We start from the raw sequence: 15,619 nt of genomic DNA on the forward strand, positions 1-15,619 counted from the left end.
AGGATCTGAACCATCTCCCTGTCTCTGCTGCGGGAACGTGTGGAGTAATAACCCCCACGCAATTCAAAATACCCAGTCTCCCGCAAAGTCGGGCGGCTTCCCGCCCGCTGCCCCGGAGAGGGGTGCCGGCAGGCAGCAGGCTCAGCCCACCCCGCCCGGAGCCCTTTCCTGCCCGGTCAGAGTGGATTTGCAATTTCATCTCTCTAGCGCAAGACTCACGAGTGTGCATCCGCATGTGAGGGTGTAAAGCGCCAGTTCCGACATCTCAGGCTGTCCCCTATATCTAGCTCCCAGGCATACTCCTGCCATTCAACGGGGGTAGTTTCGGAGCACGCAGTCAGCTATACCCCATTTCCTGTGTCTCTCTGCACCTAGCCTGAATGCCAGGGAACATTTCCCTCTTCGCAATATTTTATTTCGCTTTTTCTCTCCCAGTTGTGAGGACTGTTAAAATTATTATTTATTTGTTTCCTTTCAGCAACAATTCCAAAGGATAGATTGGGCTTTTGCTGCAGAACTGCACTGCCTGAAATGAAACATATTTGAGAATTGGAAGTAACTCGATAAGATTTATGGTTTTTCCTTCATCACAGAGTGTTTATTTGCGATGGGGGAGACGGGAGTAGGGAAAGCATCAGGGATGCCCTAGCGAAGCGTGGCTCCCTGTAACCCGACGCAGGCGGGCGGCCTTCACGCGTCTCAAGGGTCCATCAACCTGCTGCCATGCCAAAAAGAATGCGAAAACGTCTTTAAAACTCAAGCGCCTCCGCTCGCGCTTCCTGGAACCCGGCTCTGCCCGAAGGACAGAGCTCCAGATCCCGCCTGGGATGGGCATGTGCGGCGGCGGGTCCCATAGCCTCCGACCTCGGATCACCCTCAGATACCGGGGAAGCGCCCTGTTTCCTTAGAGCTCTGGGTCTGAAGTTCGCTCCTCCTGAGACATTGCTGGGGACCGAATCCCGTGGTCCCGTGGAAAAAGAGCTGGAGGGGGGGTTTGGGGGGATGGGGGAAGGTGGTGAGGGTGGTGGGGAGGGAAACAAACCCTCAAATATAAAGGTGGTTCAAAGTTTCCCCTACGGAACCATCCTGCTACAGTGGTGCCCACGGAAGGAAGTTAACCCAGTCAAGTAATACCTGTTTCCTATGGGACTAGTTAGAAAAATGGTAAGAAAGGCATATCCACACACCAAATGAGAAAGGAGCAGCCCATGTGGTGTGTTCCACATGCTTTGATTATTTATTATTATTATTATTATGTTTTTTAATTGCTGGTTGGCAGCAAGACGAAAAGCATTCCAAACTGGGAATGAAAAACTCCTACAGGTTGCTGTGAACCCATAGTAGGAGACATGCGCATCAATGTAGTCTTTCCGGATTTGAGCACATTGTTGAAACGGCATTTTAATGGAAGAACAAGGGGAGAAGAACTTTTTCTATGTAGACGTGGTATGAGTATGTGCGTGTTCGTGTATCTATATGTATGTACACAAGGACAGGATGTGGTATGTGGTACATACTGTGACTCGAAAAGGGGAACTCATATTATGTCTTAGAAGAAATCAACAGATGCGATTAAAGCACAGAGGCATATTTATTTCCGTGAGTTCAGTCTCTGCACAACTAAACCCTTGGCCGCCCGTAGAAAACACCTGATTTTTCGGAGACACTCCAGGAACAACAGAGAGTACCAAGCTGCTTCTCCGAAGCTGCTCCCTTGTACCGCACTTTTAAGCGGGGACAGCCCCAGAAGAACCTGTTTGGGTTAATCGCCCACAGGTTTTACCTGCAACAGCCGTTTCTTTCCCTGGGCGTGTTTTCCAACAGTTTTAGGTTTGACTGGACAAAATGTCCTTGGCCTGGAGGGATGATTACGGCGAGAGTGATGTAATCTCTGAATGAACCAGCGAAATAGCCGCGGGCTGCGGAGCCACGTCTCCGGAGGGAAGGCGCAGGGCGGTGCTGATGCCACCGCCCGCTCAGGAGGCCGCTGCCTCAGTGGCTCCTTCCCTGCCAGCGGGAGAAGGAGGGCAGGAAACTCCGGCGTCCCGGCACCCCGGGCAAGAACCGTCGGAGGTGCTGCCTGCCCGCATTGCTCCATTGCTCCTTCTCCCACACGCTTCCCTGGCACGAAAAAAAGAAAGAAAGAAAAAAAAAACCACGGGACCCCGAGGGCCATCTGGATGGCTTGGCTCTGGCTTGGCTCCTTTCATCTCTGCGGCCCATCAGCAGTGGGGGGCGCAAGAAGACAGCAGTTAGTGTAGGGCCGCGGTGATCACAGCCAGGGACCGCCGGCCGGGAAGGGGGAAGGGATGAAGGCAAAGGGGATGCGCAGCCGGCGCTGCAGGGAGGAGGGATACGGCCGGCTGAGGGGCCATGGCAGGTCTGAGCTGGCCGGGGAAGGAAGGGACCCAGTCCTCTCCCGGACCTCCCACATGCCCGAAGGCCGTGTTCCCTCCTCGTCTCCTTTATCGTTGTCATTGGACTGGGACTTCGGGATCGATCCGTGAGAGACGAGTCTCTAAAGGTGTGTGCAAAAAGCTGGCAGAGAAACAGAGCCGTCTAGCATGTGACACGCAGTGCAGGGTAGCCCTGGAGTGAGCAGCTGACCCCTCCTCTGTGCCGTGGCTGCCTGCTGCAGCCTTCGTCCTGTTAGCCGTGCTTTGCACAGTGCTGTCCTGCTTGAGAAATAAGCCCTCGCCTTTCTCAGCCAGGGTTCCCAGGAAGTGCTCATTTCCTCTTTCGGAAACAGCGAATACCCAGGCACTTTGCTTCTAACATTATCTTTTCTCACGCCCATGCTCAGGAGGCAATTGCATGAACATGTCCTGATTTTTCTTTCCATGCAATGCCGATACGCCTCCAATTTCCAGCAGAAACGTGATGATCTGTCTCCTGGCCTCCCTGCGGCTGCAGTGCCTCTCCTCCCAGGACCACCATCCCACACCTACTCCACCTGTATGCCGGGCATCCCGTGGGACCACCTGATGGAAACTCCATCTCGCTGGGCTCGCAATTTTCTCTCCGAGTTTGAGAACAACATGGTCAGGGTTGGGCCTGACTCTGAATCAGCAGGGATGCAGATTTCCCCCCGTTCAGCTCAGCTGGGGAAGCAGGAGGCCCGAAAGGCTGCGCCTCTGTGCCCGGGGGAGGGGGATATTCTGCACTGCTGGCATGCGTGCCTCAAGGAGTTAATGCAGTTACACCGGTGGGTAACTCAGGTTGCCTCCTTGCCCCCTTCATCCTTTCACTGTCTGTGGCCCTCAGTGACAGCAAAACTCAGATGCAGTCTATGATAACTATTGTTACCATGTAGAGGTAGGTAGGATCAGAAGTCAGCCAGTAATTCCAGCAAAATTTCTGGGTTCTTCATAAACAGGCATCAATCAAAGGGGGGGGGGGGGGGGGAAGAGGGAAGGGGGAGAGAGAAGAGCATAAATGAGTCTGCTTCCAGAGAATTTATTTGACCTGGTATAAGGGGTTTTTTTTAGACAAACTCAGGATTTTCTACTTGTTCCCGATCTGAACTCAGTGGTCTCTGGCAGAAGCCCATGACTTGCTGTTGAAGTTTCTTACATCTCTGCTTTTGCCCTCATTACTATCTCACAGGCTCAATAGTCACCAGAAACGGGACATGCACAGTGTGGCCAGAGCTGAGATCTGAGAATGCAGGGAGCAACAACGAGCTATGAGAGAAGGATCCCCATCAGCACAGTTAGTCGGGATCACCGGCTTTGCTCAGTGCACATGCCCTGCTGCTCCATGCTGACCTTGACTATCAGTCACTTCTGTCCCTGTCAAGGGGACCACGGGTTTCACAGGCAGAAGACAGAGAGGTGGTGGTCAGGCATTAGGAATCCAGCACCCAGGATGCAGACCTGGGCTTTTCTGAATCAGGCAGCAGTGCTGAAGCACTTGACCAGTGCTCAGGGAGTCAGGATTGATGTTTTGGGTTTTTTTGTGGGACGGACTTAGCCTGTGGATGTGCATCCTCATCCCAGAAGGCCAAGCACGGAGTTGCAAGGCAAAAAATAAACCTGGCAGCCAAACCTGCTGTGATAACTGGCAATGCCATCTCAGCTTGGCTAGCTGTAGGTGAATTTTCTTGAAGGTGGGACTGGAGGTTAAGGAGTTAACATTTGACTCTTAATTGCAAAAACTAGGTAAGATTTCCTTCCACATGCCCTCTGGGTCAATATTTGAGTTTTAATGTGTGTTTGTTTTGGGGAGAGTTTGAATGAGGCAGAGGTGGGCAAAAAACTGAGCTAGCCTTCTGCATCAGTGCAACTGCTGTTTTTCCATGGCACTCAGGTTCAGTGAGGAGTGAGGAAATTTTCAGTGAGATGCCTGTCCTTGGTGCCTGGGTTTTCCTTTTCCTTCCCTCCTCCCCTCTCTTTCTTTCTTCCTTTTTATTTTTTTTTTTTTTTTTTTTTCATATATAACTTTCCATTCCTTGTCATTCTAAATGGAGTCTCTTTACACACGACTGTAGCTTGTTCCCATGGGGTCAGATCTCCTTTTCAAATCAAAGAAGAAATCACCCTTTCATTACAAGAGACACACAGCTGGGTCTCTGGAGTAAGATACCCACTTCTGGTATTTCCCTAATTGAGAGAGGTCCCTCAGCAGATCCTCTACCCCTTGGACACCGGTATCTCCATAGGAACTTTCCATAGGGATTTTTCACTCCTCTCTTGGGATGAAAAGGGTCCCTATGATCCAGTAAATGAGCTGAGACTTTTTCATCCATTTTCTCGTGGCAGAACATATGGGGATTCAATTTCCACTTCTTCGGGTCAGTCTCCAATGCTCTGGATCACAGCTGCGCCCTTCTCCATTCTAGTTGATAAAGTTCGGTGTAAAAGTATCTTCAACCCAGTGAAAAGACCAGGATTTATCCTATCATCCGGAGCAGAACCAGGCCTAAATCTGACAGCAAGGCTGCAAAGCGAAGGGCTGCAAGAGGGCGCAGACAGCCGCTGGTTCTGACCGTGCGTTGCTTGTTTACAGCGGGCATAGATGACACTGTGCATTCCAAACGCCCCTCGTTTCAGCCATTTCCTTCCAGGAAAAGCAGAGAAACTGTCTCTCCGGGTCTCTGCCGCCTGCTCGGGGGTGACGGTGCGGGAAACAACGGGGTGTCCCCGCGGGCGGCCGGCGTTGTGGCCGGTGCGGGCGGCCGGAGGTGGGGCCGGTACCGTCGCTCCGGAGGGGAGGGCGGGCGCGCGGTGTGCTCTGCGCCCAGGCGGCAGCACCGCTCCTCCCCGCCTGTCCTGGGCCGCAGGCTCTGTTTAATAAGGCAGGACAGGGAGTTTCAGCAAACCGAGCCCTAATGCGGGTTCGAGAGAGTGGGTTTCCCACCTCCAGGTTAGCCCCTGCTGACAGCGAGGGGTGGAAACAGGACGGGAATAAAAAAGGCAGGTTTGGGGACAGGAAGAAAACCCGACGCCGTTTCATGTCTGTAGCAAAATACTAATAGCGAGGAAAGGCTGGGTGATCGCCTCTGCCATTTCTGCGATTTTGTCTTGTTGATGATACAGTCCCCCTTAAAGCTTTTCTTTTGGACACGTAAGGACCTACTGAGACCCCCTCAGTGTTTCTGTGAGAGATGCTTAGGTCTCAGGTGACGCTGTCACTCGCGGGCGGGTTTTGCAAAGATGCGCAGCACAGCTGGCTGCTAGCTCAATTCTGGTTAAATCAAATCTAAAAAAAAAAAAAAAAAATAAAATAAAAAGAAAGAAAGAAAGAAAGAAAGAAAAGTCCAGTCACGGAAGCCACTAAAATGCTGTCGATTTTCATTTACCTATGCCTCCTGCCTCCCACGGAATTAAATTCACATAATAAATACTCTTCTGCTTTCAAATCAGGGAGTTTGCCACGCAGATTGTGTTTCTACTGCTTATTCTAACATTAAAAGGTTGCCGCAGTTTTATGGCTCTCGACGAGTCTGGAAGCGATAGCAATTGAAATCGAAAGCCCAAATTCCTACACGATTTACTCACTGCAATCAGTAAAGCAGCGGATCTTGTTTCCTCAGGCAAACTTATCCTGAATGTCCTAGGAGCGGAAATCGCGCCCTTTCCCCCTCGTCCCCAGGTTTTGATCTAACAAGGTAAAAATCTCCAGAGCCTCCTGCGGTAGGAGGGAAGCGCTGCTTCGGGCAGCCAACAGGTAAAAATAAATAAATAAATACATCAGCAAGAATAGGCAGATGACCTCCAAATAGATGCCGGCATCCGACATTCAGAGCTAGACGGAGAAAGAAACGTGTGCTCGTTCGGATCCTGCAAACGCCATTACATTCTCTCCTAGTCACATCCCACTCACGGCTCTGTCCTCTCGCTCCTCAAGGCTACTGACGTGTTATGTGCTGTCGTTGTACTAGCTTGTCTTTACACCCCAGAATAATGCGCCTATTATTCTCTTCTCTCCAAAGCTTCCACCTCTAACCATGTCGTAAAAAATAGCCTTAATAAAACAGTGATAATTACGCCATTATTGTTAACACTACCCATTAAAAATTTAAAAATAGGCTTTCTGCTTTGGTCACCCATTGGCTGTACATATCAGGGGTTTGGTCGACAATAAATAGTTCCGCAGTATGTCAAAACTTTCTTCCTATTTTAAAGATGTCGAGACGTGGGGTTTTAGAGCAACTGAAGGCGCATCGTGGGTTCCCAGTCGTAATTCGGCATCATCGGTCACAAGTTATTGACACCCTGTTGACCGGCGAAGGAAAATAAATATCCCGTGGGAAAGGAGGGTGTGATGTGTCTTTCCCTCTCCAGGCTTACCACTTTTAAGGAAAAGCCTGATTTACGAGTGTATAACTCTAGCAATATTTGAATGTCCCCCTGTGATTTCCTTGTTTTGGGGAAGGGGAAAGTTTCGTTCGCTTTTCGGATGCGGGACACCTTTCAGCAGGGGTAATGCAGAAATAGGAGCAATACCCTTTTGAAAGCAGTCGCCCTGATCTCGCCTCGGCCGTATATCAGCAAGGAAAGCTGTAAACTCGGAGAAATAAATCAGTTTGAAAAGTTTTGAGGATAGTTATAACATCCCGGCTGTGACCAAGCGAGTGAGAGAGACTTAATAGGTTTTAAATCTCGGTCTGGAACAGCCAAGGAAAGGAGGGGGGGTGGGAGGGGACAAAACCCCTAAGAGATACACTTTCCAATCTGCCTGGAAATTAATCCCAAATGAGGGAGTCTCCTTCCAAATCGGTCTTGACAGATCTGTGGGAAACACTAGACAGAAGGCAGAGCGCCGGACCCGCATTCCGGGAGAGGCACAGCTCCGCCGCCGCGGCGGGGAGTGTGACGGGCTCTTCGCCTCGCCATGCAGTGCCACCGCCTGTCCTCTTCCTGCGGGAAGTGAAAAGAGACATTTTAACAAGCCTTTATCAACCCAATCTAAATTGACCCCAAAACTTCGAGTCCCACAGAGACTTTATTTATTTATTTATAATTTTTTCCTTTAGGACTCCTCTCGGGCCTTCAACTCTCTGCCTTTACCCTCGGCAAATAGCCTCTTGTGTCCGTGTGTGGTGGTGTGCGTACGACCGTGCGTGGATGTACCTCAGCCGTCCGTGGCAATGACCATCATTTTGGGCTTAACAAAACCTCCTATCCGAGGAACATGACGGGAGGCATCCTGGTGAGGATTAAGAATGGGGTGAGGAAGGAGGCAGCAGTGGCTTGTAAACGAAAATGGAAAAATTTGTGGGGATGGATCAGCATAATCCACGAGAACCAATCCTAGGACTCCAGCCTGCCAGAGACAGGATTTCCCATTAACCTCCGCAGTTGTCTCCATCGTCTGCTCTGAGAGCTGCCGGTTACTGTTTTATTTAGAAAGAGACATGGATATCCCTCCTCTTGCTCCCCCCAGACTCCTAGTACTCGTAGTTACTCATACCTTACTCATATTAATGAGGAAAACATCTCCGTCCACCACAGACAACAGCCTCCTCCGAAACGGCTATTTGGCCGAGCTAGGCAGGAGGCTGGAGGTGAGAATTTCCCCGCAAGCCTGCGACTACCCCGGACCTGGGGGGAGGCCGAACCTTCACCACCCCTGTCCCAGAGGTGCCAGGGACATGAACCCATCCCCCCCCATGCAGCCAGCCTTGGGAAGCCGTACCAGCGAGACACGGGCACAAGACCCTCCACCTCGCTTTGCCTGGCTCCACCGCGCCGCTCCGCAGTCCTCTGTGATGCTCCGCGCAGCGGGATCAGAGCTGGCGCTTTGCCTCTGCTCAGCGGGAGAAGGCGCACTGCGGCCACCGGCCAAGTGGCGAAGCAGGACTGCCTTATCATAGATCCATCCATCCATCCATCCATCCATCCATCCATCCATCCATCCATCGCTTGCTCCTTCATCAGCTGGACCTAATCCTGCTCCCCCGGCTCCCGCACAGTCCGTGGGGCAGAGCCTGGCTGCGTCGGGTCTTCATGTGGAGCTTGAGGGGCACACACCGATCTAGAGGCTGACAAGGGAGAGAAGGGAAAGGGAATTTAACAGTGAGTTTTCAAGAAACTGGCAAGCTTTGGAGCAGTGCACGCGTTACACATATGATTGAAAATTGTGCAATCCGGAGCATTGTGTGCACACGATGCACATTTGCTTGGAAACATGTGTGTGTGTCTACACAGGGAGAAAGGGAGATTGGTGGCGAGAGACCCGTGAGAATTCCTGGTTTATCCCCCTGAAATCAGTATGCCTATTCCTGGGGGCACACTTTAATCCATGCATCCACCGGACCGGGAATCTTGTTTCTCTGTCTCTCTGCATCGTGCCCGTCTCTCTCACAAGGCTGGGCAGAAAATCACAGCGTGTTTCCTATTGCTCTGCCTTGTTCCCCACCGAAGCAACGTCACGTCAAATATGCCAGTAAATTCTTTTCCCGGTTTAGGAACGTAATTGGTCGAACGTTTTCTGTAACCTGACTAGCCAATAACACTCCGAGAAAAAAATTAGAACAACCTAGTTAAGATAGATGGTGAAAATGACTTGACACTACATGTGTGAGTCAATATTAACTAGAGACAAAGTACTTTCCGCACTCATTAGAAATATTATAATAAGCTAAAGAGACCCCATGTGCCGCTATATTCGCGGTACAATGTCCTTTATTTTCAGATAAGTGTTGTCCAAATAGTTGCCCTTGTCATTTCGGTTATGACAGCATCCACTAGCTAGCATAAGCTCTGGCCTTGATAACATGCATTTCTCGAAGCCTGAATTATTCTTGGCAGACCTTCTTCTTGAGGTTTTTCCTCCTGAAAGCAGATAATAATTTTTGCAAAACAATTAGATAAATAGGAGAAAGTGGAGGAGACGTCAAGCCCTCTTAAAAGCACAAAAATCGTAGAACAAATGGAAACTGCGAGGGAAGAAACAAGAGTAAAAGACAAACAACAGATAATTAAGACAACCACAGTTATGAAAAGTGAAGTAATTGTATCTTTTCAGCTGTAAAGCACCACAAATATGTAACCGCGATTCCAAAATTTAAACTAACGTTTTAATCTCAGTCAACAGAAATCAATAGCAGTTATAAGAGCAGGAACCGATATTGAACCAGAACAAGAAGTCAAAGCTATTTCTGCATTCAAATGTCACCAGCAATTTTCCTTATACTCAAGTTTGCAAAGGATTCTTAAAGCCTTATATATGCAGTTATGCGGAAGCTGATTGCCAGCAATAAATAATGCATCCAAGGAAGAGTCTTGAGTATGTATCTTCTCACTTCCAGGATGCAGCTAGGGATCTTCGCCTCAATTCTACATCAAGGTTGTGGCTTAAGGCAGTCAAAAGGCTATTTAATTGTCAGGCAAGGCTTCCCCCTGCGGAACTCTCTCCGCATGTTACAACCTCTTTGCAGCTCAGCTCCATATGCATCTCTTTTTCACACTTCCCTCTCCATCTCGGGTTCCTACACCTGGTGCATCACGCATTTAGCCCATTCGCTCCGGCTCTTCCTTTCATCTTCCCCATGGCAGACGTTTCTATTTATCCACTGGCAATCAATGTGTGGCGTCACCGGTGGTACTGTAATGACGACTGCACCATTGAGGATGACAGCTTAGAAAGAAGAGGGCAATGGTGATCCCTCCCAGAGCAGCACAGCAGAGTGTAGCGCTCGCATCACAAGGTCACCCTATCTCACCGCTTGCTCCTCTGCATTGCCAGGAGAGGGTTGCTGGGTTTGTACGAGGCTGGGGCGGGAGCGGGAGGGAGGGGGGAAAGATTTGCACTTTTTTCCCCCTCCCTTAAGCAAAGCCACAATGGAAACCAGAAAGGAGATGGTGATGTTTCTGGAGGGGACACAACTTGGCGCTCTAGTTGGCAAGAGGGTGCCTAATTTGTCCGAAGCAGTGGGGAGCCCCGCTCCGGAGCCGCAGGAGAAGATGATCCATCGGAACTGTCTCAGCCCCAGACCTGGCCCCTTGCCGTCCCTGGAGAGAGGAGGAGGAGGAGGTGGCGGAGAAGACGAAGAGGAGGTGGAGGTGCTGCCAGGGACAGGGACGGTGCCGGAGAGCCGCTCGGCAGCGGCAGCGCTGCTTTCGGCCGGACAGCAGCCCCCCGCCCCGGAGCTCCCCTCTACCAAAGGGCACCAGAGCAGTTCGGACACAGAGTCGGATTTCTATGAGGAAATCGAGGTGAGCTGCACCCCGGACTGCGCCACGGGGAGCGCCGAGTACCAGCACAGCAAAGGTACCCAACTCCTTCCCATGCCTCCAGCCCCCCGCCCGCGCCGGGGCCGGGTGGCAGCACCGGGGGGGTGGGGGGGGAAGACTGCCGGAGGTTTCTTCCCCTAGCCGCCGGAGTGAGGGGCAGCGAAATAGGGGTGTTTATGGGGGGACATCCTTTCCTGGCTGATTCCTCAGCTGCCTGCCACAGGGAGGCTTGTTTAGGAGTCAGAGAACACGACACTGGGCAGCCCCCGCGTCCCTGGAGGGGAGCCAGGCTTCCCGCCGTGGATGCATCAGGTCTGCAGCTTGTCTCGTAGGACCCCCTTGGCCAAGATCATCAACCACTCTCCCCCTCCATCTTTTTTTTTTTTTTTTTTTATATTCTTCCCTATTGCCTGCACAGTGCGTGCTCCAGGAAATCCCTTCCGATCCTCCCCACCGCGGGTTTTTTTGTATGTGCTGGGGGGAGGAGGAGGGCAAGATCAAACGGGTTTTCTGGCCGAGAGCTGTTTGTGGTTTTGCAGGGTGAAATGTGCCCGGGTGAGTGCGGAAGCGCCCATAAAGACCGTAAAATCGCTCGCCGACTCATGCCTGCCCCAAGTGCGGCAGAGAGGTCCCTGTTTGCAAGTTGGGTTAAAAAAAAAAAAAAAAAAAAAAAGAAAAAAAGAGGAGAGGAGGAGAGGTCCAAATTACCTTGTCACTTCTATGTCTCGGTGGCGCCAGCTCGGAAATGGTCCCAGTGAATTAATTGCCTTTGGTCTCGGGCACAATGAGGGAGAGTTGCATTTGAAAGCAAATGCAGCGGTCTGGCCCCTTTTCCCCCTGCCCCCCGGGCCAGGCCACTTATTCCCACCTTCCCAGCTCGGATGAGCCTCCCATTACCCCGACAACAACTCATTTCTCCCTCCTCCCTATTTCTCCATCACTTCATGAGGAAGCCGGAAAGAGTGGAAAGCACTGTCTGTCCTCTCTCGTCCCTTAGAGGCTCATCCTGAGCTTTGAAACTGAGACGAAAGTCCCTGAGGCCTCACCTTCCCCTTGGAGGGAGCAGGCTCTCTGCCTGCCGGCTGCTCGGCTCCCGGGCCCTGTCTGGGCTGGAGGCAGGGACCGTGGAGCTGTGCGGCTAGGGCAGGAGGCACACCTGCCTTTCCGAGCCGCTAAGGGGTAGGGGATGCTGCGGCGGCAACCTCCGGCTTCACGGTGTGGGAAGCGAGCAGAGAGGCATCGAGCAAACGAGGGGACACACACAAAGGTAGCCTTCCTACCAGAGTGAATAAGCACCCATCAACCCTCTGCTGCATCCCCTTCTCCCTGCCCTCCCTCTTGGATGTCTCAATCGGCATCCTCAGTATACCCATGCAGGCATAGATAAGGCGAGTGGGGATGGATGGAGGGAAGAAAGCAGCTCGCTGAGGAGGCGGGGGGGGGGGGAGCATCCCTACGCTCCCACCCTTCTCCGAGCGTGTGCCGTTGCTCCTGGCTCCCCTCGCAGGGACGTGCTCGGAGGCACTGGCCGGCAGCCCCAGCAGCGGGGGGGATCACCCCAAGGGCAGCGGAGGCAGTGGCGGCTCCCAGGGCTCGCTGGCCTGCAGCGCCAGCGACCAGATGCGCCGCTACCGCACAGCCTTCACCCGCGAGCAGATCGCCAGGCTGGAGAAGGAGTTTTACCGGGAGAACTACGTGTCCAGGCCCCGGAGATGTGAACTGGCGGCTGCTCTAAATCTGCCAGAAACCACCATCAAGGTACACACAGCTCGGACATGTTTCCAATTAGCACGATATAAATCTATATGGCCAAACTTCCTTGCAAAACTCAGGAAAGCACTTTGCCAGTACAACCCTCCCTCTTCCCCCCACCTTTCCCTCCCGCCCCTTTTCTGGCCCTGCCCGCACCCTGCAGCAAGCAGCAATGCGGGAGAGGGAACACAGCTCTGGGAGCCATCCCAGCCAGCACCGCTAATCAGGCCTCTCCCTAACAGATTACTTTTTAATCCTCCCCTCAATCCAGTCCAAAACTCTCTCAGCCCTTGGGGGAGGGAAGAAGAAGCCAGTAGCAGATCTTAATTTGATCTCGCTTTGCTTTGCCTTTTCAAAAAAACCCCTCCATTTGCACATAAAAATAAAACTAATAACTATAATCCCAGGTAGCTCTGGCTGCGAAACGGCAGCAAGGAGGCAGAGCTGATGGGTTTGTCAGGAGCCCGGGCTGGGGGTCAGCAGGACAAGCCCTGGCAAGAAGAAAGGAAAACAAGCACCCTCGAAGGGCTGCTCCACTGGGTCTCCCTGCAGATTTATAGGGGCTTAACTGATCCTTCCGTACGTGATGACAACACCCTCTGGGAGCGAGCGCTGGCGCCGGTCTCCGCCCGCCGGCAGCCGCGCTCCCGCCTGTGTCTCTCCTGGGCAGGGGCCGGCGGTAGGGCGGCGGCGGGTGGGTGACGGCTCTCGCCTGCCCTCTCCCCGCAGGTTTGGTTCCAGAACCGCCGGATGAAGGACAAGCGGCAGCGTCTGGCCATGACCTGGCCTCACCCGGCAGACCCTGCGTTTTATACCTACATGATGAGCCACGCAGCGGCCACCGGCAACCTACCCTACCCATTCCCATCCCACCTGCCCCTGCCCTACTACTCCCCCATGGGCATCGGCGCCACATCGGCCTCCGCCGCTACCCCCTTCAGTACCCCGCTGCGGCCGCTGGACACCTTCCGGGTCCTGTCCCACCCCTACCCGAGACCAGAACTGCTGTGCGCCTTCAGACATCCCTCTCTCTACCCTGCCCCAAGCCATGGACTCAGCAGCGCTGGGGGCAACCCCTGCTCCTGTCTGGCTTGCCACAGCGGCCAGTCTAACGGGCTGTCGCAGAGACCCTCCGGATCAGACTTTACCTGTTCGGCCACAACCAGGACTGACTCTTTCCTCACTTTCACGCCCTCTGTGCTGAGCAAATCCACCTCAGTTTCCATGGACCAGCGAGAAGAAGTACCTTTAACGAGATAAACCGTCACCTCAGAGTTATTAAAAACTTGTTCCCTTCCCGGGATTCTCTTCCAGTTAATGTACCTACAGCCCATGTTTATTTAATTATGTTCTCTCCCTAGAAGTGGACACCTACGAGGAAAAAAAACCATACTAAAAAAATAGTTAAGTCTTAAAAGGATTTACATTTCAAGGGTAAAAAAAATTAATAAAATAAAGGTAAAAAAATAAGGGAAGAAATGACTGGTGATTTATCCCTGAGAAGAATTTTAGGTACGCGAAAGGAAGAAAACCAACCCGAAAGAAATATACGTCTGTAATCTCTAGAAACGAGCTGGGACTTTCTTTTCCGTGGATAGACTTCTTACCAAGGGCTGGGGCTTCTGCGGATCACGGCATCAAACGTTACGCACAAACCTACGAGAAGGAAAATCTGAAATACTTGAAAGAAACATTATCTTGATAACGAAATGGCTTGTGCGCGTGAAGAAAGCAAAGATGTAACCTACCAGAGTGTTCACAAAATAAAATCAACACGCAAACAGCGAAATCAAAAGGTTTCTGGATTGCAACCAACAGTATTATCCAGTTGTCTCTATAGAGAAAAACAATGCTTTACCATTAAGAAAAACTGTCATTCTGTACATTACTTTCGTGGTTTAATAGCATTCTTTACTGTCTCTTGTCTCCTTCGTTTTGAGCAGAAATCCGACATTTCGTCTCCTCTTTCATTCCAAGTTTTATTTTTAAGAGGCAGACTGGAATTGGCAGGGAAAAAAATACGAGCTCCTGCCTCTTTCTGAGTCAGAGATATTTGTCCTTTAAACAACAACGTCCTATTACCAGTCGCTGAAATGTGCACACACACTGACGAAATTAGCAAGTGATGTATATGTAAAGAGGGGTTTTGAATATCGAATGTATAATGCTCGGTGAGCAGAACCCGCATGCCAAACGCTAACAAGCCGCCAAGGGAAGAGATTAGGTGACAGGGAGCACAACTCCTTCAGACAATCACCAGTCTGTAAATTGGAGCAAAGACTATTTCCCTTCCTTTGTACTTCAGCCTTCAGTTCTCTCATTGACTTTTCTTTGCTGCTTCTGCTTGCTTTTTTCTTTTTTTTTTTTTTTCTTTTTTCTTAGTTAATTCACGCCTTGGGTTTTGTGTTTCCTCCCGCACCCCTAATCTTTGTATGTGTCCTTCACACTGGTCCCTCTTCCTTTTTGAGGGGTATTTCTTTCACAAGCCCACCCCCCTCGCGCCTCTTTCAGGTAGTTCGGAAAGAGATAACATCATTGCTTTTGCTTGAATTTCTGTCAACCTAAAATTTAAAGCACACAGACATCGGGCTGGGTAGCAGTTTCTTCCAAAGCTGGAATTGTTTAATTAATTCTATATTATAAATATAGATCGTTCTAAATAGCCCAAAGAACAGACTGCCATATCTTGTTACCATGTCGGAATAAAATCCAATCACAAAATAACAGCACCGCTAACGATAATAACAACAGACACATTTTAACAACATATCACCCATATTTTTATTGTGCGTGTTTAAAGGAAAAAGTAGAAGTGTTGCTTAAGACAAATTTCACCTTCGTGCAGTTTCTAACAGTTACAGTTCAACAAGCAGCAAAATAAATGCTGGACAGAACAAAGACGTGTTGACACCTCCGTTATCTACTTTGTGTTAAATTGCTGAGGAGCCTCTGGTTTATTGTCACACGGGAGACTTTTTGTCCTTAGGATAGGGAGTGAATAGCAGCGTTTCCTTGTAGCGGATGGAAAGCAAGGAAGAGACATGGGCGTGTCAGGATGTATTTTATCAAATTAAAAAAAAAAAAAAAAAAAAAATTTATTCCAGCTTTTTAAAAGCTGATCCAAAGTCACCATCTTTAAATCATTTAGGGCAGATTGTTCCGCCCTTTCTAAATGAGAAGTCCTCATG

General features: G+C 50.8%; 1 protein-coding gene across 1 annotated transcript; it reads left to right on the top strand.

Annotated features, from left to right (window-relative positions):
• Nucleotides 1–10,286: 10,286 nt before the first annotated feature.
• On the top strand, nucleotides 10,287–14,195 carry EVX1 (even-skipped homeobox 1; the record flags this gene model as incomplete). Its single annotated transcript, XM_080610786.1, has 3 exons — nucleotides 10,287–10,716; nucleotides 12,187–12,437; nucleotides 13,161–14,195. The coding sequence occupies 3 exons, from the start codon at nucleotides 10,287–10,289 to the stop codon at nucleotides 13,689–13,691; spliced, it is 1,212 nt and encodes a 403-aa protein (XP_080466912.1). The 3' UTR covers nucleotides 13,692–14,195.
• Nucleotides 14,196–15,619: the final 1,424 nt, after the last annotated feature.

Source organism: Psittacula echo (genome assembly GCF_963264785.1).
Source record: "Psittacula echo genome assembly, chromosome: 2".
NCBI classification, from domain to species: domain Eukaryota; kingdom Metazoa; phylum Chordata; class Aves; order Psittaciformes; family Psittacidae; genus Psittacula; species Psittacula echo.